The following is a 25,013-nucleotide window of genomic DNA, read 5'->3' on the forward strand; positions in this document are numbered from 1 at the left end:
GACCAACCGTTCACCAGCGGGAAACTCTCTGCCCCTGCATATAAGGTGACAAGCCAATTCACAAAAGTACTCGGTAAGCCATATCTCAGGAGGACGGACCAGAGGTATTCGTGGTTCACCCGATCAAATGCTTTGGCCTGATCCAAGGACAGCATGTACCCCTTCCAGAGACCCGCACTACTCCGCTCCACTGCCTCCCTGACACTGAGGACAGCACTTAAGGTGCTTCGGCCCGGAACAGAGCAGTGCTGGGCCCACGAAAGGAGCCGGGGTGCAAACTTCACCAACCGATTAAACAGTATCTTGGCCAGAAGCTTCCTGTCCGTATTGAGAAGAGCTATGGGCCTCCAATTCTCAATCCGGCTAGGATCTTTACCCTTTGACAGAAGAATCAGGGCTGACCTCCTCATTGACTTTGGTAGAGTGCCCGAGGAGAGACACTCATTGAATACCTCAGTCAAGAGGGGAGCTAAAGACTCCTTAAAGGTCCTGTACCACTCGGATGTTAAGCCATCCGGGCCTGGCGACTTCTTGGGGGCGAGCCCCTCGATCGCCAGTCTCACTTCCTCTTCCCTGATTTCTTCTGCCAAAACATCAAGAGAGGGGTCTACCCCTGGCTCAGGAATAGTTTCAGCCAGGAAAGCCGACATCCCGTCTCGATTTAGATCCTTCCTTCCCAAGAGGTGCGAGTAGAAGGATCTGACGACCTCCAGGATCCCTGATCTGGACCGATTCAGAGATCCCGTACTATCAATCAGTCCTGAGACCACTTTACTACTCACTGACATCTTACAGTTCTTGTAAGGGTCGGGCGAGCGGTACCTCCCGTAATCCCTCTCAAAAACCAAAGATGCGTGCCTATCGTACTGACACCTCATCAGCAAGGATTTCACTCTGGAGATATCCTCCCGGCTACCTCCAGTCGAGACAAGGAGCTCGAGTTTCCTCCTCAGACCCCGATACAGGCGGTACCTATTCAGGGACCTGAGGCTCGAGAGCTGGCGGAAGAACCCCGCAACCCGCTTCTTGAATATCTCCCACCACTCTGACTTACTACTACAAAAGTCCAGTAAAGGTACCTGACTCTGAAGAAAGTCCTCAAAGGACTGTCTTATCTCCGCTTCCTCCAGGAGGGACGAATTCAGCTTCCAATAACCTTTACCCATCCGGGGGGTCTCTGAAACATTCAAGGAAAACAAAATCATACAGTGATCGGAGAATTCCACCTCAACCACGGACACTGCGGAAGAGACGGCTTCCTCCTTTAAATAAAACCTGTCTATCCTAGACCTGCAGCTACCTCGATGATAGGTGAAACCCACGTGGCCTGAGGGGCTCCGGATGTGGGCATCCTCTAGGCGAGCTTCCCTAACTATATTATTGAGGGCCACGCTATCGTAAGCCAGCGGACCATTGGAACCTCTCCTATCTTGGGACCTCGTGACATTATTGAAGTCCCCTCCAAAAATCACTTGCCGGCTAGTAAAAAGGAAGGGCTTAATCCTCATAAAGAGATCTTTACGGCCCCGCTTAGTTTGTGGGGCGTAGATGTTAATGAGCCGGAGCTCTTGCCCCTTCATGAGGACATCTAAGATCAGGCACCTCCCCATTTCTAACTCAATAACCCGTCGGCATTCAACCGGAGCGGTAAAAAGGACCGCCACCCCACTATACGGCTCAGCCGCAAGAGACCAGTGGGAGGGACCGCGCCTCCACTCTCTTCTGGCTTTTACCAGGGAGGCTAGATCTGACAACCTGGTCTCTTGCAGATACAAAATGTCGGCTTCAACACGGCCGAGAAAATCAAAGGCTGCGAATCTAGCCGTATCAGACTTTATGCTGGCACAGTTAATGGATGCCAGCGTCAATGGGGTGAGTGCCGCCATCATGGGTGATTAAGTTAGATGGCCTCACCTTTATTTCTTCTTCCCCTTCTTCTTCGTGCCCTCATCCCCAGAAGAAGAAGAAAGGGCAGGACCGCTTTTACCCCTTTTTTTGGACTCACTCTGGTCCATATGGTCCCCGTCTCCGTCCGACCCCGGTCTAGCCCTGCCCTCTGAGGAAGGTGCCTCAACAGGACAGGGCCCAGTTCCCCCCAGAGGCTCTCTCTCCCTAGGCACCTCGCCCTCACCTTCCCCCTCCAAGGAGGGGGAGGAGATGTTATCAAGGACGAGGTACCGGTTTGACAGGTCAACCAGAGGGGGGGCAGTCAGGCTTCCGCTTTGGACCCGGCCCGCAGTACGAGGGAGAGAGGGCTTGGACCTCTTCTTTCTCCCTTTCCTTTTGCCCTTGTCTTTCTTTTTGGCCTTCTCTACACTCTCCTCATCCACACTTTCATAGTGGGAGGAATCGGAAGAGTCGGCCATATTGCCTTCCTCTTCGCCCAGTCTCCTGACCTCCTCATCCAGCACGTCCTCCTCCAGGGCTTCAGTCATTTCAGGGCCAGCTTCAGGAGCAGGGGCCGGAGCTACCCCCGTCACTTGGGCACTCTCCTGCTCCCTACTCCTCCTCCGATTTTCCTCCCGCCTTAGTTTGGCGGGGCCCTTCTTCCTCACTAGCCCTGGTGCGCCCCCATCCCTGCTCGTACCCTCTCCAGCCGAGGCAACTTCACAGCTCTCCCCAGCCGGAGCGGCCGCCGCACGGGCGAAGGCGCTAGGACAACGGCTGAAAGGGTGCCCGAGGACACCACACAGATGGCAGCGGATCTGCCTACAGGATGCGGCCAGATGACCCACCCCACCACACAAAGCACAGACCTGTACAGTACAGGCTGCGCTAAAATGGGTGGGGCTACCGCACCTGTGACAGACCTTAGGCTGCCCCTGGTAGAAGACCTGGATCCTGTCACGTCCAAGGAAGGCGGCTGACGGAATGTGGGCAACCGTACTCCCTGAACGCCTGAGTTTGACGGAAAACGTCCAGGCCCCGGACCAGATCCCGTGCTCATCAATGTTTTTCTTGGGCATGTCCGTCACATCCCCATACCGACCGAGCCAGGTCATGATGTCGTAACAAGAAAGTGACTCGTTACGGGTCAAAACGGTCACCTTCTTGACCGAGTTCTGACGGGAAATTGCCTTTACGGCAAAATCCCGCCAGCCGGGCTCGTTCTTCGCCACCTCGTAGTTTGACCAGAAGAGTTCGAGACCCTCTGGCCGAACGAAACTGACGTCAAACTCGGACGTACCGTAGGGGTGGATCAGGGCAAAGATGTCACTCGCCCTGAATTCCATCTGGAGGAGGAGCTCAACCACTTTAGCGCGAGGTGGGCACGCATCCTCACCCCTCCAAATCAGACGGACCACATTCCTGCGGTTATTGTCCTGCCCGGTTGTCGGGAGGGACCAGACCACCTCCCCATTCTGCTCTCGGAAAGCCCCCAAACCGTGCCTCTCTATCCAGAAAGACAGGTCGACCTCACCCCTTCCCTCTACCTGGATCGACCTGTCTCCCCTACGCAGAGCCTCCAGGAGGCGCTGTTGCAAGTAACCCCCGGGGACGGACGGAGACGGGGACCCCCCTGGACCCCCGGCAGCGACATTAGCATAGCTCCTAGGAGCAGTCACTGCCGGGGGGGCAGCCGGGCCAGACCCAGACCCAGACCCAGAACCACCATTCACACCACCACTCACACCACCACTCACATCATCCTTTTTCCCATTCATACCACTACTCCCACCAACATTCACTCCACTGACACTCCTCTCATCCACAACACTACTACACTCAGCATTCTCACTCATACCCTGCCTAACTGATTCTGGGCTGGCTGGGATTTGTAGTACCGCTGGCTTAATTTCCGGCTTGGCTGCTGCTGCTGCTGATGATGATGATGGCTCCTCCTTCTGAATGATCAATGGTGCCTCCTGAGTCTGGGGCTGCCCCACCGAGCGCACCCCAGCTCCTCCCACGGCGCCATTGCCGGACACTGATCCCGACACCGGGACACTCCCCCCCCTCACAGGGGAGTGCCCTGCAGTGCCCGCAGAACACACTGTACTCGGGGGACCGCCCCCCGAGCACACAGACACAACGCTCTCTGGCGCCCGGACACTCCCCCCCCTCACAGGGGAGTGCCCCGCGGCGCCAGTAGTGCCCACAGTACTCGGGGAACCGCCCCCCGAGCACACGGCAGCATAACTTGCCTCTGGCACTTGGACACGCCCCCTGCCACCCTGGGGCGGTCCTGCAGTGCCAGAGCTGCCCGGCATGAGCCCATCCTGCCCTTCCCTACCGACAGGATGGGTGGGCTTCACAACTATTGCGCCCTTAACCTTTCCTGACGCCTTACTGTACTCCCCGTGCTGGCCCCGCTCCACCACAGGAACGGGGTCTGGCAGTTTGGGGGAGCCCGCAGCCTGAACCAGCTTTGCAGCTGGCCCAGACTGCTGGAAAGGGACAAATACATATTGTACTGTCTCCTTGGTCTTCCTTTTTTTGGACCTCTGCTTGACCACCACATCTTCACACTCCTCGTCCCCAAAGGTGAAATTCTGGAGGTGGGCTGGGGACTCCTGCATCACAATTGCCCTCAACAGACCCCCAGCCTCACCCTCCACGTCATCCTCCTCACTCTCGCTTGGCGGAAGTGCCACCTGTCCAGCCTCAATGTAGCTGTCCTGGGTCTGGGTGTCACCTGGAGTAGCTACAACTCCCACACTTTCCTCCATCTTCTCCTCTTCACCACCATCCTCACTATCTTCGCCGCCACTACTCTCCCCATCATCCACCTCCACCTTACCTGGGGATTTCGTGGCGGCAAACCGATTGCTGTTGATCAGCTTCTCCTTGAAGAGACCGCTCCCCTCCAGTATCTCCGCTCTCCTCGCCTCCAGCTTCACAATCTCGCCTTTCAGCGATGTTATCCTCTTCTTCAGTTCTGGCTTGCTCTTTCTGGATCCGGTACTCATCAGACTCTGGGTCGCACGCAGATCCTCTCTGGCCATCCTCAGCTCCTTGCCGCGCTGCTCGTACTCCGCAAACCTTGCGGCCATGCGGGAGCAGTACGTGGAACTGGACTCGCCGGGCCCACTCTCCGACCACATCTCCACACTGCTTTTCCTTGCCTTTCTTCCACCAGTGGATCTCTGGCTGGCATCCATAGCCTGGGTAGCAGAGCCTGCATTGCTGCAGACTCTGCCCGATCTTCTCCCGGCCGGAACAATGGCTGTCGAAGTTTTCACTCCACTTCCCGCCAGCCTGGAACGGGGAGTGGAGCCACGAGGCTCCATTGCAGGAGCTTCTTCCCCAGGAATCTGCCACAAACCTGGGGAAGGCTTGTTGGAAATCTCTGATTGCTTCTGCTCTGCTGGAAGTCTCAGGAGACACACCCGCACACACCCTGCTGGGAGCAGGAATCACTGTCTATGTCAGTGTTTCCCATCCAGGGTGCCTCCAGCTGTTGCAAAACTACAACTCCCAGCATCCCTGGACAGCCAAAGGCTGTCCAGGCATGCTGGGAGTTGTAGTTTTGCAACAGCTGGAGGCACCCTGGTTGGGAAAGACTGGTCTATATAGAGGACAGGAGCTTCTTCTGGGTCCTGCACAGTGCCTGCAAAATGTAGCCGCCCTCACCTGGTGTCCAAAGGAGAAGCTAACCCTGGCCCAGGTAAAGAGTACAGAACATGTAATACCTCCCTGTACTGTAGGGGGCGCTACCAGACACCAGTCAGTGCATACACTTCAGTAGTACAGGTGTACATTGCCATTCTGATTGGTCAGTTCTTTCAGCCATTGATACGTTTCACAGATCTGGACTGTCCATAACTTGTATGTTGAATCTGGTTTTAAGTTACAATGGTCCAGAACAGATCATAGAATGTTGAAATTATTGTCTGTTGAGTCCATGGTAAGTTGAAGGATTACTGTAATTACTAATTTCAACCTGCTTTTTACCATGAATGGGAAGCCCAGTTTTCACCAGGCATCAAAAAATTATAAGAAACTCATAATTGTTCCTCTCCACGGAAATCTTTAGTAAAAGGCGAAAGATTTTTTCGATATGAAGAGAAACCAGAGTATATGCTATATACAGGGTCCCGACACGAGCCGGGATCTCTGCCCTGATCATAACACACAGGGAGACGATGGAATCCATGTCTGTATTGTGTATATGTCACACTGTACATCATCTGGATACAATGTATCTGATCATAATAAACATTACAACAAAAAGGAACAATAACATGAAATAAATAGTTACAACTATGAAGTTGCAAGACATGTCCGGTGCATCCTGGGTAAATATGCAAATCAGAGTCACAGGACGTCACTCAGGTCGTGTTGTATGTTTGTGGACTATAAGGAAGAATAGAAGCACCTCCCCTCCCCCTTGTCCGGTGTCTGACTTTTAATAAAGCTTCAGGCTGTTGATTCCCCTCCTTCCTACTTCTTTCCCTGTTTGCAGCTCCATTGTGCTATTGTCTAAAGTAAAGATTACTTGGAGATTTTTCTATCCTTGGTGATGGAAAATATAGATTTTATGAAAGACAGGAGGTCTCGCATTATAGTGCATTTCTTTCTTTACTGCAAACCTATAGCAGCCATTTTAAAGGTATTTCAACAAGTAACAAGAAAAAACTTTAAGGTACACAGGTGTAGCTTTACAGGTACATACAACCAAACATACTGGATATAGTAGCGACCAATGAGCACATAGCCCAGGTGATATAAGGTCCTGATTGTTGTAAATAGTCCTCTTTCTTTGATGAATAGTCCAATAAGTAAATATGTAGGAAGAATATAAGTAACAAAGTCCATAAACAGGAACCGAACATATATATAGAAGGTTGAGTTCTCCAGCAGGATGACCTCCAGAAAATGAAGAAGATCATTCATCGATGAAGTTGAAGAAAAACTTGGCAAAGAAAAGTGAAGATGATCCAAAACGATGAGGCGTAAAATAAATAGGTCCACATGTCCAGACGATTAATAGGCTGAAATAGAATAAAGATAATTAGAGGGATGGGTTAAGGGAGGGATAATGCTCGCCTCCTGTCTTTCGTAAAATCTATATTTTCCGTCACCAAGGATAGGAAAATCTTCAATTTTATGACAAGACCGGAGGCCTCGCATTATAGTGCATGTTCAAAGCTTTAAACTATAATGTATAATATGATAAAACTATACAGTAATACTATGTTATAGAAGAGACATGGAAACATGATGTTCAGGTCTGAAATAAAAGGATCTGAAAGTGGATTCAGGTGACCAATTGGCCGCTTTGAGTAAATCTGGTAAAGAACCTCCGGATTGGATGAGTTTAGTGGAAACTGCACTTCTAGTAGAATGTGCCCCAAATTTCGATATGTCAATATTAGCCATGGACATGACGGATCTGATTCATTTGGCTAGGGTCGCTGAAGAGACAGGTAAGTGTGGCTTACAATAAGAAATGAGCAGTTGAGAGTGAGAAGGTTGACGAATAGGTTCTGTTTTAGCCTCATAGGCAAGTAGACAACGGACAACACGAAGTTTGTCATTATGAGGAAAGGAAGGATAAAAGACCTGATGGATATTAGTTTTTGTTCGTCTATGTATAGAAAAGGATACTCCTTGAGGAGAGAATTGTCTGTGTGAGATATCAAGGGCCTTGACATCCGACATTCTTTTTATAGAAGTGAGACAGAGTAGAGTAGTAAGCTTAAAGGATAAAAGTTTCAGGGATAAGGAATCATTATCCTCCCAACTCACAAAAAGATCAAGAAGAAGGTTAACGTCCCGAGTAGATTGGTATTTAGGAGCGAGAGGACGTCTAAAATGAATTCCTTTAAGGAGTTTACAAATGAAAGGATGTTTCCCGACTGGAAAGGAATTAATTGGAGCATGATAAAAAGATATAGCCGAACGGTAAAGATTTATAGTGCGATACGCCTTACCCGATTCAAAGGATGCAGATAGAAAATTCAAGATGTGAGGGATAGGTGGAGATAAGGGATCCAAGTCCCGTTGTGTGCACCAATCAACCCAAAGCTTCCAGGCTGATCTGTAAGCAACCCTGGTACCTGGGGCCCAAGCGTCAGAGAGAATGTCTCTAGTTGTTTGAGAAAATTCTGTCTCTGATGATGTTGTGCCGAAATAAACCATGCTACCAGAGGAAGTTGTGTGAAATTACCAGTGGATGGGGGTTCCCTAGTGGGTCTGACAGGAGATCTTGAGAAAGAGGAAGGATTCTCGGATAATCGATCAACATCCCCAGAATCTGAGGAAACTATGGTTGGGAAGGCCACCATGGAGTGATCAGGACTAGAGTTGCTTTCTGGATGGAAACTTGAACTAATAGTCTGGGAATTAGAGTGAAAGGAGGGAAGGCATAAAGTGTCCTTCGTGGCCAAATCTGAGGGAGGGCATCTGTCCCTGATGCCTCCGGATCCGGGCGCCAACTGAACAATAGAGGAAGTTGGCGGTTAAGTCTGGAAGCAAAAAGGTCCAGATGTAAGGGACCCAAAGATGGCAAATCTGATGAAAAATGAGACGATTTAATTTCCAATTGCTGGAATCTAATAGATGATGGGGATTCCAATCTGCTATTGTGTTGGAAAGACCCAGAATATACCCGGCTTTGAGAGTAATGTCTCTGTCCACACAGAAGTGCCACAGATCCTTGGCAATATTGGACAATATTGAGGATTTTGTTGCTCCCAAGCGGTTGATATATTGAACCGCTGAAATATTGTCCATGCGTAGCAAAATGCATTGATGAAAGTTGTCTTTTGCAAAGCTCCCCAGAACTAAGAACCCCGCTAGAAGCTCAAAACAATTGATATGTAATTGAGCTTCCAGGGCAGACCACTTGCCTCCGGTAGAAAGAGAGCCTCAACGAGCTCCCCAACCAAGGAGACTCACATCTGATTCTAAAATTAAATCCGGAATGGAATTGAAGATAGCTCTTCTGTTCCATTCTTGAATGTGTTGGAGCCACCACAATAGCTCCTCTTTTAGAGAACTTCGTCCAAATATCCAAGGCCTTCCTGTAAGTGTTGTATCTTCAGGCGTTGTAGGGCTCGATAATGTAATGGGGCTGGAAAAATTGCCTGAATGGATGCAGAAAGAAGACCCACAATATGAGCTATAGAGCGAAGGGAGATTAAATTCTTGTTGATAAGAGAACAAATTTCCTTGCGGATGGTTTTCAATTTCTTCATAGGGAGACTCAGTTGGGCTGATTGACTATTGATCAGGAATCCCAAGAATTCCAGCTCCTGAGAAGGAATAAGAATTAACTTGTCGTAATTGATCAGGAAACCTAAATGATTTAGAAGTGATAGGGTCCATTCCATATGGAGATAGGCTTGATTGATTTAATTGGCCATAATGAGGATGTCGTCCAGATAAATTATAACACAAACACCCCGGGAACGTAATAGAGCCACCACTGGTTTCATTAGTTTGGTGAAACACCAGGGGGTTGCTGACAGACCGAAAGGCAGGCAAGTGAATTGCCACTTCACTTTGTTCCAAATGAATTGGAGAAAAGACTGGCATGATGGATGGATTGGTGTCACGATTCGGCTGGCTGGAGGTGGATCCTCTGTGCCAGAGAGGGATTGGCGTGGACCGTGTCGGTGGACCGGTTCTAAGTTGCTACTGGTATTCACCAGAGCCCGCCGCAAAGCGGGATGGTCTTGCAGCGGCGGTAGCAACCAGGTCGTATCCACTGGCAACGGCTCAACCTCTCTGACTGCTGAGATAAGCGCTGTACAAGGGAGTAGACAAGAGCAAGGTCGGACGTAGCAGAAGGTCAGGGCAGGCAGCAAGGATCGTAGTCAGGGGCAACGGCAGGAGGTCTGGAACACAGGCTAGGAACACACTAGGAAACGCTTTCAATGGCAACAAGATCCGGCGAGGGAGTGCAGGGGAAGTGAGGTATAAGTAGGGAGTGCACAGGTGATGACACTGATTAGGCCTGCTGCGCCAATCAGTGGCGCAGTGGCCCTTTAAATTGCAGAGACCCGGCGTGCGCGCGCCCTAAGGAGCGGGGCCGCGCGCGCCGGGACAACACAGACGGGGAACGGGTCAGGTACGGGAGCCGGGATGCGCATCGCGAGCGGGCGCATCCCTCGTTGCGAATCGCATCCCGGCTGGGAGTAATATCGCAGCGCACCCGTCAGCAGGTCTGACCGGGGCGCTGCGAATGAGAGGACGCTGCGAGCGCTCCGGAGAGGAGCGGGGACCCGGAGCGCTCGGCGTAACAATTGGAACTGTAAGTTATGCGTCTTTTAAATCGATTTTTATTAGCCAATCGTTTTGGAGTAAGATATCTCTGAGGAGATGGATGCCTTCGATCTTGAAGTGGCGATAATATACAAAATTGTTTAGTATTTTTAAATGTATTACTGGACAGTAACCTGCATCCTTCTTTTTGTCTAAAAAGAGGTTGCTGACAAATCCTGGGGAATTTACAGGGACTTGAATAATGTCTTTTTTGGAGAAAAGGTCCTTTATTTCCATATGTATCAAAATTTGATCCTCTTTTGAGAAATGAATGGGGTGAAGGATCTCTGTTTGTATAGAATTGGTTATGAACTCTATTTGGTAACCTTCTACAGTATTGAGAATCCAGTGATCGGAAGAAATCCCAACCCAAGACCGGGTAAAATGTAGGAGTCTTCCGCCCACTGGAAGATGGGAAGAAATCAGGGAGGGAAATCTTACCTTGGGATCTGGAGCGATTGAAACCCCGTTGTCCTCTGGTCCTCCATGGTCGTCCCCGGTAGGGGAAGAAGGGTTGAGGTTGGGGAGGTGGGATATGGAAAGATGTTCTGTTTGGTAGGAGGGGCCTCTGTATTGAGCTCTAAATTGGGAATTGCGGCCAGGAAAACGGCCCCTGCTTCTCCCGGCCTTGCCAAAAATTTTCGGGGGGAAAACTTATTTGAGAGAGGTCTGGGCTTTATCTAATGAAGAAAATAAGCCCACATACTTAGAAATTTCCTTGATAAATTGTTCTCCGAAGAGAAAACCTTCAGTAGGAGAAGAAGGTAGTGTAGAAGCTAGATGTGTTAATTGCGGGTCCAGCTTTAAAAGTATGAAACGTCTTCTCTCAATACAAAATGCTTCATTCACATTTCCAAAGAGACATATAGCTCTTTGCAACCAACCCTTAAGGGTGTTGATATCAATGGGAGTGCCGGTGTTAAATGCAACCTCCGCCATGTCCATAATTTTAGTTAAGGGACCTAATAAGTCCAAGAATTTATCTTGGGATATTTTAAAATTTCTTTTTTGTTTTTTTTCCCATTTCTGAATATATTTAACTAAAATTGGATCTAATTCGGGTGTTTGCGCAGCATTTAGGGAGATTTTAGGTCTTGGACATTCTGCCCGGAGTTTACTCCTGGACTTATTGTCTAGGCGCTTCCTAATCCAATAGGATATAAATCTTTCTACCTCCGGATTAGGAGTCCATTCCCCAGATCTGGGATGTTTAATCTGGGAAGGGTCAAAGAAGGGCATTCCCTGACCGTCAAGGATAGCAGATTCTGAAAAGGTGTTAGAGCCATCAAAATATGTATCATCACCCTCAGAAAGCTCAGGAATATATAAGGGGTCATTATCATCCGAGAGTAATTGTCATCATCATCATCATTTTCATCCTCATCATTTAAATCACTGTCATTATGATACTCCTCAGCATTTGAGGTAATGGGGGCATTATTAACCCACGTATCATATGTCTCCTCCCGAGTAGAGGGTCCTGGTCCTAATAGATGATCCTGGTGGTCCTGGTCCACTTTTTGTGTTCGTTTGCTCACTAGGATTTGGTAAGGTGCGGTAGCCCTTCTGGGTGTCCCTCCTGCCGGTCTAGGGGAGGTGTGTGTGGCCATTAGGTTCCTCACCTCCCTGCTATACCCGTGGCATCCTGTTTCGACAGGATGCCAAACCGGTTTTACTGGTTCCTTGGTGACAACCTGGTTAACCCCTAGTTGTTTGCCGGGAACTCTTTCGGTCCATGAGTAGCTTCGGCGAAAGGGGACATCGTACCAGGAACCTTGCAGGTGCCTTTTCGCCCGGAGGCGAAGGGTTTGGTTTGTTGCGGGGCCTCTCTCTTTTCGGTGAAGGGCTTGCGATAGACCGCATCCTCGTGCACTGTTTTTTGTGTGAACACTTGCACTTTTTACTTGCACTTGGGTGATTTGAGAGCACAAACCTTGGTTTTCAAAAAAAAAAAAAAAAAAAAGTAATATAGATCTGAATAGAATGAAGTTCAATAAAAATTGAGAATGTAATGGGTACTTATCTGAAGGCTAGCTGTAGCAGCAAAGAAAGAGGACCTTATATCACCTGGGCTATGTGCTCATTGGTCGCTACTATATCCAGCATGTTTGGTTGTATGTACCTGTAATGCTACACCTGTGTACCTAAAAGTTTTTTCTTGTTACTTGTTGAAATACCTTTAAAATGGCTGCTATAAGTTTGCAGTAAAGAAAGAAATGCACTATAATGAGAGGCCTCCTGTCTTGTCATAAAATTTGAATTTGTGGTTATGCAGCGTCTGTGTATAGAGAGGGGTCTTTAACCCCTTAAGGAACGAGCGTTTTTCTGTTTTTGCACTTTAGTTTTTTCCTCCTTACCTTTAAAAAAATATAATTCTTTCAATTCTGCACCTAAAAATCCAGATGAGGGCTTATTTTTTGCGCCACCAATTCTACTTTGTAATGACATCAGTCATTTTACCCAAAAATCTACAGCGAAATGGAAAAAAAAAATCATTGTGCAACAAAGAAGAATAACACCATATTTTAAATTTTGGGGGCTCCCCAAACTTTTGATCCCCACTGTAATGGCCCCCATCATGCACCTCTCACAATATAATGCCCCCATCATGCGCCCTTCACATATAATGCTCCCATCATGCGCCCCTCACAATATAATGCCCCCATCATGCACCCCTCACATATAATGCTCCCATCATGCGCCCCTCACAATATAATGCCCCCATCATGCGCTCTCACATATAATGCCCCCATCATGCGCCCTCACATATAATGCCCCCATCATGCGCCCTCACATATAATGCCCCCATCATGCGCCCCTCACATATAATGCTCCCATCATGCACCTCTCACATATACAGTGGGGATCAAAAGTTTGGGCACCCCAGGTAAAAATTTGTATTAATGTGCATAAAGAAGCCAAAGGGAAAAATGGGAAAATCTCTAAAAAAGGCATCAAATTACAGATTAGACATTCTTATAATATGTCAACAAAAGTTAGATTTTATTTCCATCGTTTACACTTTCAAAATAACAGAAAACCAAAAAATGTGGTCTGCAAAAGTTTGAGCACCCTGCAGAATTAATATCTTGTACTGCCCCCTTTGGCAAGTATCACAGCTTGTAAACGCTTTTTGTAGCCAGACAAGAGTCTTTCAATTCTTATTTAAGGTATCTTTGCCCATTCTTCCTTACAAAAGTCTTCCAGTTCTTTGAGATTTCTGGGCTGTCTGTCACGCACTGCTCTTTTAAGGTCTATCCATAGATTTTCAATTATGTTGAGGTCAGGAGATTGTGAAGGCCATGGCAAAACCTTCAGTTTACGCCTCTTGATGTAATCCCCCGTGGATTTTGAGGCATGTTTAGGATCATTATCCATTTGTAGAAGCAATCCTCTCTTTAACTTCAGCTTTTTCACAGATGGCATCAAGTTAGCATCCAAAATGTGCTGAAATTTTATTGAATCCATTTTTCCTTCTACTCGTGAGATGTTCCCTGTGCCACTGGCTGCAATACAACCCCAAAACATGATTGATCATCCCCCATGCTTAACAGTTGGACAGAGGTTCTTTTCATTAAATTCTGTTCCCCTTCTTCTCCAAACGTACCTTTGCTCATTCCGGCCAAAAAGTTCAATTTTAACCTCATCGGTCCACAGAACTTGTTTCCAAAATGCATTAGGCTTGTCTATATGTTCATTTGCAAAGTTCAAACACTGATTTTTGTGATGAGGACGTAGAAGAGGTTTTTTTCTGATGACTCTTCCATGAAGACCATATTTGTACAAGTATCTCTTTATAGTGGAATAGTGTACCACAACTGCCAGATCTTTCTGGAGGGATTGTGCAGTGAAACGTGGGTTATGAATTGTTTTTCTCACAATCCTGCGAGCTGTTCTGTCTGATATTTTTCTTGGTCTTCCAGAACTTGCTTTAACTTCCACTGTTCCTGATGACTGCCATTTCTTAATTACATTCCGAGCAGAGGATATTGACATCTGCAAACGTTTTGCTATCTTCTTATAGCCTTCTCCAGCTTTGTGAGCGTCAACTATTTTCAGTTTCAGATTTCTAGACAACTGCTTAGAAGAACCCATGGTGCTAATTGTTGGGACAAGGTCAGATGAGTCTGGGCATTTAAAACCTTTGAGATTGACATCACCCGGTCTTCCCAGATGATGATTGAGAACAATCCATGACACTGGCAGGTCTCAGCTTTGCAAAGGGGGCAGTGCATGCTATAAATTCTGCAGGGTGCCCAAACTTTTGCAGAAACCATTTTTTTTTTTAGTTTTCTGTTATTTTGAAAGTGTAAATGATGGAAATAAAATCTAACTTTTGTTGACATATTATAAGAATGTCTAATCTCTAATTTGATGCCTTTTGGAGAATTTTCCATCTTTCCTTGGCTTTTTTATGCACATTAATTTTTTTCCTGGGGTGCCCAAACTTTTGATCCCTACTGTAATGCCCCCATCATGTGCCCCTCACATATAATGCTCCTGTCATGTGCCCCTCACATATAATGCTCCTGTCATGTGCCCCTCATATATAATGCCCCCTGTCCTGACCCCTCAGGGGGCAATATATGTGGGGAGTGGAGCACAGCACAGGGGGCCCCACCTGTCATGTGCTCTACACATATAATTTTTTTTTGATTGAAAGAGCTTTATTTTCCGTTCAGTCATTACAAGTCGTACAATAAATTACAGTCACACAAAGCATGATAGTATAATACACAGCAAAGGTTCCCTAAGCTATACATCGCACACCATGCTACTCTAACATTCAGCTCAATCCTGCAATAGAAAGGCACAAGCGATCGAACAAAAACCAAATAGTACAATCTGTGATCGGGGTAGGGGTGTGGGCGACTATGTGGGGGTAGGGAGGGGGCGGATCACAGGGCCAAACTGCTGGGCTGTATCTTCAGGGAGACATGGGAGAAGGAGAGGGGTCTTCACTCCTCTTCTTCCTCATCAACAGCCGAGCTGTCCAAGATGGAATCGTCTCTAAGCAGGTTCTTGATGAACCTGCGGCAGTCCCGGACGGACATGTTTTCCCTGTTGATCACGAGGCGGTTCCTGGCAAGCCACACTGCGTCCTTAAAACAGTTCATAAGGCGCCAGGCCTCCTGGATGGCCTCCACGTCGTGGGTCCCAGGGAACAGGCCGTAAAGCACCAAATGGTACGATAGGCAGCTCCTGGGCACTGAGTCTCTGAGTTCATGTTCTAGGGCGTCCAACAGACCCTGTGCAAAGGGGCACTGCCAAAACACGTGGAAAGATGTTTCCTCCACGTAGGGGCATCGGGGGCAGTACCGGGTCTTTCACAGGTCGCGGGCATGCATGAATGACCTGAGAGAGAGACCTCCCATGACGGCCATCCACGACAAGTCCTTGTGTCCATTGGTAAGCCGCTTTGAGGCCACATTGTTCCAAACTGTCTCTGCAGTGGCTGCGGGGAGTCCCAGAACCAGCTCGGTTAAGTCCTTAGCTCGGATGAGCTTGTGGATTGTCTTCGGCTTCCATAGGTCGGGTTTCAGTCCTTCCAGCTGGTGCTCCCTCACAAACCGGACAACATCCCCATAGAACCAGGGAGTGTTCCAGTTGTAAGGGATGGAGCTGTCCCACTTGTCCCAGCCCAGCTGTCTCCAGAGGGGCATGAGAAGCAAGCGAGACATGGACCTGCCCGCTGAGCCAGTCTTTTCAACAAGAGACCGCTGCACCGTGACACATGCAAAGGAGGCCCTCAGCAGAGCGGGGATGTCGGGTATTCCCTTCCCACCCTTGCGGGGCTCCTTGTACATCACGGTCCTCTTGACTCTGTCCATTTTGCCCCAGACGAAGCCAAACACTGTCCGGGTGATGTCCTTGCAAACGGTGGTATGGGAAGGCCAGGCCTGTGCGGTATATTGGAGCACAGGCAAAACTTCACTCCGCAGGACAAGTGCCTTGCCTTCCATCGTGAGCTTTCTGGAGCTCCACAGTCCGATCTTCGAGTTTATCCTTCCTAGTCGGTCTTGCCAAGACTTAAGGGCCGCTCCTTCCTTCCCGAACCAGACTCCAAGAATTTGAATGAAGTCCGGCTTAACAGTAAAGGGGAAGGGGGCAGAAGAAGCCAGGTGCCACTCCCCGAAGAGCATGGCCTCCGACTTCCCGCAGTTGACTTTTGCCCCCGAAGCTCTGCCGAAGTCCTCGCAGGTCTGGACGAGTGCAGTCACCGAACGCTGGTCAGCGCAGAAGACGGTCACGTCGTCCATGTAGAGCGAGCACTTGACCTCGTGGCGATCTGGTCCTGGTGCAGTGATCCCTCTGATCTCTCCATTCTGCCGGATAGTCTCAGCGAAGAGCTCTATAACGCAAACAAAAAGGAGAGGTGAAAGAGGGCAGCCTTGTCTAACCCCTGAAAGAATCGGAAAGGGGTCAGTATTCCAGCCGTTCACCAACACCGTGCTGTAAATGTCAAAGTACATCTAGTGCTCTACACATATAATGCCCCCTGTGTTTTGCCCCTCACATTAATTATTCCCTTTTCTCTGCTCCCCCGTACAATATAGTGCCCCCTGAGCATACTCGTCTTACTTACAGTTTGGGAGTTGCGGGAACGGGATCTCCAAGCACCGGCGTGATTATGTGACATCATCACACCAGGCTGCCATGGATCACGTCCCCGCTGCTCACACGTTGTGTACTCACGCATGTGAGGAAGGTTAGTGAATGGAGGAGCAGGAGCTTACAGCCATGCTAGAGTACGCCCCGCGCCGCCCCCCCCCCCCCCGACCCATGCTACGCCACTGTGCAGCGGGCCACAAAATTTCGTTCCGTGGGCCGCGAGTTTGAGACCCCTGCTCTAGGATCCTATTACAAGGGAGGGGTGTGTGTAGTGGAGCTGTGTGATATAGTTATACGCATATGAACATTACTCTCATGTCACCAAAACTGCTTCCCAGTCACTCCCCACACCGACTGGTCCACACAGCAGGCATTAATAGACTACAGAGGTTAATGGGGTACTCCGGTGCTTAAACATCTAATGTCGGTGTTTCCCATCCAGGGTGCCTGCAACTGTTGCAAAACTACAACCAACAGCCAAAAGGCTGTCCAGGCATGCTGGGAGTTGTAGCTTTGCAACAGCTGGAGGCACCCTGGTTGGGAAAGACTGGTCTATATAAAGGACAGGAGCTTCTTCAGGGTCCTGTACAGTACACACAAAATGGAGCCGCCTTCACCTGGTGTCCAAAGGAGCAGCTAACCCTGGCCCAGGTAAAGTGTACAGAAAATATAATACCTCCCTGTACTGTAGGGGGCGCTACCAGACACCAGTCAGTGCATACACTTTAGGAATACAAGTTCTTTAGGAAGTCAGTTCTTCCAGCCAGTGACAAGTTTTACACATCTGGACTGTCTGTACATTGTATGTTGAGTCTGGTTTCATGTTATGGTTTAGAATAGATAATTGTATGTTGAGACCATTGAGAATTGAAGGATCATTAGTATTTACCATATTCAATCTGCTTTTTACCTTGAATGGGAAGCCCAGTGTTCACCAGGCATCAAAAAATTATATGAAACTCATAATTGTTCCTCTCCACGGAAATCTTTAGTAAAAGGCGAAAGATTTTTTCGATATGAAGAGAAACCAGAGTATATACTATATACAGGGTCCTGACACGAGCCGGGATCTCTGCCCTAATCATAACACACAGGGAGAGGATGGAATCCATGTCTGTATTGTGTATATGTCACATTCTACATCATCCGGATACAATATATCTGATCATAATAAACATTACAACAAAAAGGAACAATAACATGAAATAAATAGTTACAACTATAAAGTTGCAAGATATGTCCGGTGCATCCTGGGTAAATATGCAAATCAGAGCCGCAGGACGTCACTCAGGTTGCGTTGTTCACCTCCCCTCCCCCTTGACCGCTGTCTGACTTTCAATAAAGCTTCAGACTGCTGACTCCCCTCCTTCCTACTTCTTTCCCTGTTTGCAGCTCCATTGTTCTATTGTCTAAAGTAAAGATTAATTAGAATTTGTGGTTATGCAGCGTCTGTATATAGAGAGGGGTCTTTAACCCCTTAACCCCTTCAGGACCAAGCCCATTTTGGCCTTAAGGACCGGAGCGTTTTTTGCACATCTGACCACTGTCACTTTAAACATTAATAACTCTGGAATGCTTTTAGTTATCATTCTGATTCTGAGATTGTTTTTTCGTGACATATTCTACTTTAACATAGTGGTAAAATTTTGTGGTAACTTGCATCCTTTCTTGGTGAAAAATCCCAAAATTTCATGAAAAAATTGAAAATTTTGCATTTTTCAAACTTTGAAGCTCTCTGCTTGTAAGGAAAATGGATATTCCATTTTTTTTTTTTATTATTCACATATACAATATGTCTACTTTATGTCTGCATCATAAAATTTATGAGTTTCTACTTTTGGAAGACACCAGAGGGCTTCAAAGTTCAGCAGCAATTTTCCAATTTTTCACAAAATTTTCAAACTCGCTATTTTTCAGACACCAGTTCAGGTTTGAAGTGGATTTGAAGGGTCTTCATATTAGAAATACCCCATGAAAGACCCCATTATAAAAACTACACCCCCCAAAGTATTCAAAATGACATTCAGTCAGTGTTTTAACCCTTTAGGTGTTTCACAGGAATAGCAGCAATCTGAAGGAGAAAATTCAAAATCTTCATATGTTCTTGTAGACCCAATTTTTGAATTTTTGCAAGAGGTAAAAGGAGAAAATTTTTACTTGTATTTGTAGCCCAATTTCTCTTGAGTAAGCACATACCTCATATGTCTATGTTAATTGTTCGGCGGGCGCAGTAGAGGGCTCAGAAGCGAAGGAGCGACAAGGGGATTTTGGAGAGAACATTTTTCTGAAATGGTTTTTGGGGGGCATGTCACCTTTAGGAAGCCCCTAGGGTGTCAAACCAGCAAAAAAATAACACATGGCATACCATTTTGGAAACTAGACCCCTTGGGGAACATAACAAGGGGTAAAGTGAACCTTAATACCCCACAGGGGTTTCATGACTTTTGCAAATGTAAAAAAAAAGTAAAATTTTTTACCTAAAATGCTTGTTTTCCCAAAAATTTTACATTTTTGAAAAGGGTAATAGCAGAAAATGCCCCCCAAAATTTGAAGCCCAATTTCTCCCGATTCAGAAAACACCCCATATGGGGGTAAAAAGTGCTCTGCTGGCGCACTACAGGTCTCAGAAGAGAAGGAGTCACATTTGGCTTTTTGGAAGCAAATTTTGCTTTCGGGGCATGCCGCATTTAGGAAGCCCCTATGGTGCCAGGACAGCAAAAAAAAAAACATATGGCATACCATTTTGGAAACTAGACCCCTTGGGGAACATAACAAGGGGTAAAGTGAACCTTAATACCCCACAGGGGTTTCATGACTTTTGCAAATGTAAAAAAAAAGTAAAATTTTTTACCTAAAATGCTTGTTTTCCCAAAAATTTTACATTTTTGAAAAGGGTAATAGCAGAAGATGCCCCCCAAAATTTGAAGCCCAATTTCTCCCGATTCAGAAAACACCCCATATGGGGGTAAAAAGTGCTCTGCTGGCGCACTACAGGTCTCAGAAGAGAAGGAGTCACATTTGGCTTTTTGGAAGCAAATTTTGCTTTGGGGGCATGCCGCATTTAGGAAGCCCCTATGGTGCCAGGACAGCAAAAAAAAACATATGGCATACCATTTTGGAAACTAGACCCCTTGGGGAACATAACAAGGGGTAAAGTGAACCTTAATACCCCACAGGGGTTTCATGACTTTTGCAAATGTAAAAAAAAAGTAAAATTTTTTACCTAAAATGCTTGTTTGCCCAAAATTTTTACATTTTTGAAAAGGGTAATAGCAGAAAATGCCCCCTAACATTTGAAGCCCAATTTCTCCCGATTCAGAAAACACCCCATATGGGGGTAAAAAGTGCTCTGCTGGCGCACTACAGGTCTCAGAAGAGAAGGAGTCACATTTGGCTTTTTGGAAGCAAATTTTGCTCTGGGGGCATGCCGCATTTAGGAAGCCCCTATGGTGCCAGGACAGCAAAAAAAAAACATATGGCATACCATTTTGGAAACTAGACCCCTTGGGGAACATAACAAGGGGTAAAGTGAACCTTAATACCCCACAGGGGTTTCATGACTTTTGCAAATGTAAAAAAAAAGTAAAATTTTTTACCTAAAATGCTTGTTTGCCCAAAAATTTAACATTTTTGAAAAGGGTAATAGCAGAAAATGCCCCCTAACATTTGAAGCCCAATTTCTCCCGATTCAGAAAACACCCCATATGGGGGTAAAAAGTGCTCTGCTGGCGCACTACAGGTCTCAGAAGAGAAGGAGTCACATTTGGCTTTTTGGAAGCAAATTTTGCTCTGGGGGCATGCCGCATTTAGGAAGCCCCTATGGTGCCAGGACAGCAAAAAAAAAACATATGGCATACCATTTTGGAAACTAGACCCCTTGGGGAACATAACAAGGGGTAAAGTGAACCTTAATACCCCACAGGGGTTTCATGACTTTTGCAAATGTAAAAAAAAAGTAAAATTTTTTACCTAAAATGCTTGTTTGCCCAAAAATTTTACATTTTTGAAAAGGGTAATAGCAGAAAATGCCCCCCAACATTTGAAGCCCAATTTCTCCCGATTCAGAAAACACCCCATATGGGGGTAAAAAGTGCTCTGCTGGCGCACTACAGGTCTCAGAAGAGAAGGAGTCACATTTGGCTTTTTGGAAGCAAATTTTGCTCTGGGGGCATGCCGCATTTAGGAAGCCCCTATGGTGCCAGGACAGCAAAAAAAAAACACATGGCATACCATTTTGGAAACTAGACCCCTTGGGGAACATAACAAGGGGTAAAGTGAACCTTAATACCCAACAGGGGTTTCATGACTTTTGCAAATGTAAAAAAAAAGTAAAATTTTTTACCTAAAATGCTTGTTTTCCCAAAAATTTTACATTTTTGAAAAGGGTAATAGCAGAAAATACCCCCCAAAATTTGAAGCCCAATTTCTCCCGATTCCGAAAACACCCCATATGGGGGTAAAAAGTGCTCTGCTGGCGCACTACAGGTATCAGAAGAGAAGGAGTCACATTTGGCTTTTTGGAAGCAAATTTTGCTCTGGGGGCATGCCGCATTTAGGAAGCCCCTATGGTGCCAGGACAGCAAAAAAAAAACACATGGCATACCATTTTGGAAACTAGACCCCTTGGGGAACATAACAAGGGGTAAAGTGAACCTTAATACCCCACAGGGGTTTCATGACTTTTGCAAATGTAAAAAAAAAGTAAAAATTTTTACCTAAAATGCTTGTTTTCCCAAAAATTTAACATTTTTGAAAAGGGTAATAGCAGAAAATGCCCCCCAAAATTTGAAGTCCAATTTCTCCCAATTCAGAAAACACCCCATATGTGGGTAAAAAGTGCTCTGCTGGCGCACTACAGGTCTCAGAAGAGAAGGAGTCACATTTGGCTTTTTGGAAGCAAATTTTGCTCTGGGGGCATGCCGCATTTAGGAAGCCCCTATGGTGCCAGGACAGCAAAAAATAAACACATGGCATACCATTTTGGAAACTAGACCCCTTGGGGAACATAACAAGGGGTAAAGTGAACCTTAATACCCCACAGGGGTTTCATGACTTTTGCAAATGTAAAAAAAAAGTAAAATTTTTTACCTAAAATGCTTGTTTTCCCAAAAATTTTACATTTTTTAAAAGGGTAATATCAGAAATTACCCCCCAAAATTTGAAGCCCAATTTCTCCCGATTCAGAAAACACCCCATATGGGGGTAAAAACTGCTCTGTTGGCGCACTACATGTCTCAGAAGAGAAGGAGTCACATTTTGGCTTTTTGGAAGCAAATTTTGCTCTGGGGGCATGCCTCATTTAGGAAGCCCCTTTGGTGCCAGGACAGCAGAAAAAAAACCACATGGCATTACATTTTGGAAACTAGACCCCTCGGGGAACGTAACAGTGTTACAGTGAGTTCTTACACCTCACAGTTTTTTTGAAAAGTGGGCCTAAATTGAAAAATTTGATTTTTTTACACTAAAATGCTGGGTCTACCCAATTTTTAACATTTTCACAAGGGGTAATATGAGGAATTGGGTTACAAATTTTGGAGGGCTTTTTCCCCTGACTATAAAAATCCATCCACATATGGGGTAACGTGCTGGGCGGGCGCACAACAAGGCTCAGAAGTCATAGAGGTCACTTTGTATTTGTGGCCTATGGCATATCAGTAGCTGACGGTTACATACATTCCGAGGAAAATACAAAAATGAAACACCCACATGTGACACCATTACAGAAAGTACCCACCCTGAGGAATGGGTATAGGGGTAAAGAGGACATTTCTAACGCACAGGGGTTTCCTAAATTTATTTTCCAGGAATGGATGAAGGGTAGCTTTTGAAAATTGCAATTTTCAACCTATGCTCTGCTTCATCTTTTTGGGAACAACTAACATGTGACTCTGAATTGTCGCCTGGAAATACGACAGAGTTCAGCGAGAACTCTTCGCATTTGAGGCGGATGTTTGTTACGGACCTAACAGTTACATACATTCAGAGGAAAATACAAGAAAGGAACACCCATATGTGAGATTATTACAAACAGTACACCCCCTAGGGAAGGTGTATAGGGTGAAGTGGAGATTTGGAACAGATGGGTGTTCCCTTCATTTATTTTCCAGGAATGGATGAAGTGTACTATGGGGGGAAGAAAATTGCAATTTTAGAACTGATATGCCAATTATTTTCCCAGAATGATGACCCAGAGTACAGCCAAAAGTAAAAAGGATGCCCGCCCCAAACCCTATACTCTGAATCATCATTCTGGGAAGGGGATGTGTGGGGCCGTCCCTATTCTGTTACCTCAAATGCGCAACCCGCTCAGGTGGGGAGAGAGAGCGTTGCGCATTTGAGGCAACTGCAAACCTCCAATGCTGTTGACTCTGTGTCCCATGACCCATTTTTTAGGGGGAAGAAAAAAAAAAGATATTGGGGGTATTGAGAAAAAGGTTATTTTTTTTTTGGGGGGGGGGGGGTTTGGTATAAAATTTGGAAGACAGTGTACCCTGGACTGGTACATTGGAGTCGAATTGTGGGTAATTAAAATTAGGGCAAATTACGGAAAATTTAGTACTCCATGGAAGTGTGATACTCCCTGAAGCAGCCTATGCAGAGGCCCGGATGATCGGGGCAAGTGTCGCATTGAGTGGTGGTGTCCTTCCGAATCCCCCTCTTGCGACACACTCTGCATTTCTTCTGAGATCGTCCCTTCTTTCCAGTGTGGGGGATCACACATGGAAAGTGTTGGCCGGGGACGATCCGGGGACCTGAAGTTACAGAGGTGCTCTGACCCGCTCTTTGGCGGTCACCATAGATGAGGGCCTTTAGAACTTCCTCTTGGAACTCCAGGTATGTCCCTGTGTTGCCAGCGTTCTTGTACAGTACAAAAGAGTTGTACATGGCAACCTGTACCATGTAGACCGCAACTTTTTTGTACCATATCTTTGTTTTCCGCATGGCATTATATGGCTTGAGGACTTGATCAGAAAGATCAACTCCCCCCATATACCGATTGTAGTCCAGAATACAATCGGGCTTGAGGACCGGTCCCACGGTACCTCGCACAGGGACAGGGGTGCTGCCATTCCCATGAATTGTGGTGAGCATAAGGACATCCCTCTTGTCCTTATACCGGACCAACAACAGGTTATCATGGGTGAGGGCACGGGACTCACCCCGGGGGATAGGAGTCTGCAGGGGATAGGAAGGAAGGCCTCTTTGATTCTTCCAGACTGTCCCACAAGCGAGCGTGGATCTGGCGGCGAGGGATGTGAAGAGAGGGATACTAGTATAAAAGTTATCCACGTAAAGGTGGTAACCTTTATCTAGCAATGGGTGCAAAAGGCCCCAAACGATTTTCCCGCTAACACCCAGAGTGGGGGAACAATCTGGGGGTTCAATGCAGGAATCTCGTCCCTCATACACCATAAACTTGCAAGTGTACCCGGAGGTACTCTCGCAAAGTTTATACATCTTCACGCCATACCGCGCTCGCTTGGTAGGGATGTATTGCCGGAAGCTGAGTCTCCCCTTAAAGCTGATGAGCGACTCATCAATAGCGACCTCCCTTCCAGGGACATAGGCCTCCCAAAATCTGGCCCCGAAGTGATTGATGACCGGCCTGATTTTATACAGGCGGTCATACGCGGGATCAGTTCGGGGGGGACATGCCGCATTATCAGCATAATGCAAACATCTCCGAATGGCCTCGAACCGGGAACGTGCCATGGCCATACTGTAGAGGGGTGTCTGGTAAAAGACGTCCCCACTCCAATATTGCCTGACACAGGGTTTTTTAACTAGACCCATATGCAGCGCAAGGCCCCAAAAGGTCCTCATTTCGGCTGCATCGACTGGAGTCCAGCCGCCGGGTCTAGCTAAAAGTGAGCCCGGGTTAGCGGCGACGAACTGTTGGGCATACAGATTCGTCTGTGTAACCATTAGATTAACAAAGTCGTCACTGAAAAAATGACCGAAAAAGTCCTTTTCAGTGAACCCGGCGATGTTAATCTTGATTCCTGAGTCGCCAACAAACTCAGGAATCACGGGCTCGTGGTCCGCTGGCTCAGCCCAGACAAGTTCTCCGGTACGAGGTACCAGTGACCTTGGCAGGGGGGCTTCACTAGTATGAGCGCCAGGGGGACTCATACTAGCATGGGGCACAGGGTCAAGGGCAGAGGAGGTTTGCGGCACCGCACGGCGGC

General features: G+C 47.0%; 1 protein-coding gene and 2 non-coding genes across 3 annotated transcripts in view; all 3 read right to left on the minus strand.

The window, feature by feature from the left end:
- Window positions 1–5,906: 5,906 nt before the first annotated feature.
- Window positions 5,907–6,021, minus strand: LOC130283644 (U5 spliceosomal RNA). Its single transcript, XR_008846766.1, has one exon. It is a non-coding gene; the product is annotated as a U5 spliceosomal RNA (small nuclear RNA).
- Window positions 6,022–14,819: 8,798 nt separating this feature from the next.
- The window catches only part of LOC130282475 (uncharacterized), a 40,701-nt gene continuing 30,507 nt past the window's right edge, over window positions 14,820–25,013 (minus strand). Inside the window, exon 2 of the mRNA XM_056530735.1 lies at window positions 14,820–16,564. Coding sequence (XP_056386710.1) covers window positions 15,540–16,472 — 933 coding nt within the window. The 5' untranslated portion in view covers window positions 16,473–16,564 and the 3' untranslated portion in view covers window positions 14,820–15,539. The remainder of the gene's footprint in view (window positions 16,565–25,013) is intronic.
- Window positions 17,746–17,860, minus strand: LOC130283647 (U5 spliceosomal RNA). Its single transcript, XR_008846768.1, has one exon. It is a non-coding gene; the product is annotated as a U5 spliceosomal RNA (small nuclear RNA).

Source organism: Hyla sarda, chromosome 7, assembly GCF_029499605.1.
Source record: "Hyla sarda isolate aHylSar1 chromosome 7, aHylSar1.hap1, whole genome shotgun sequence".
In the NCBI taxonomy this organism is placed as follows: Eukaryota; Metazoa; Chordata; class Amphibia; order Anura; family Hylidae; genus Hyla; species Hyla sarda.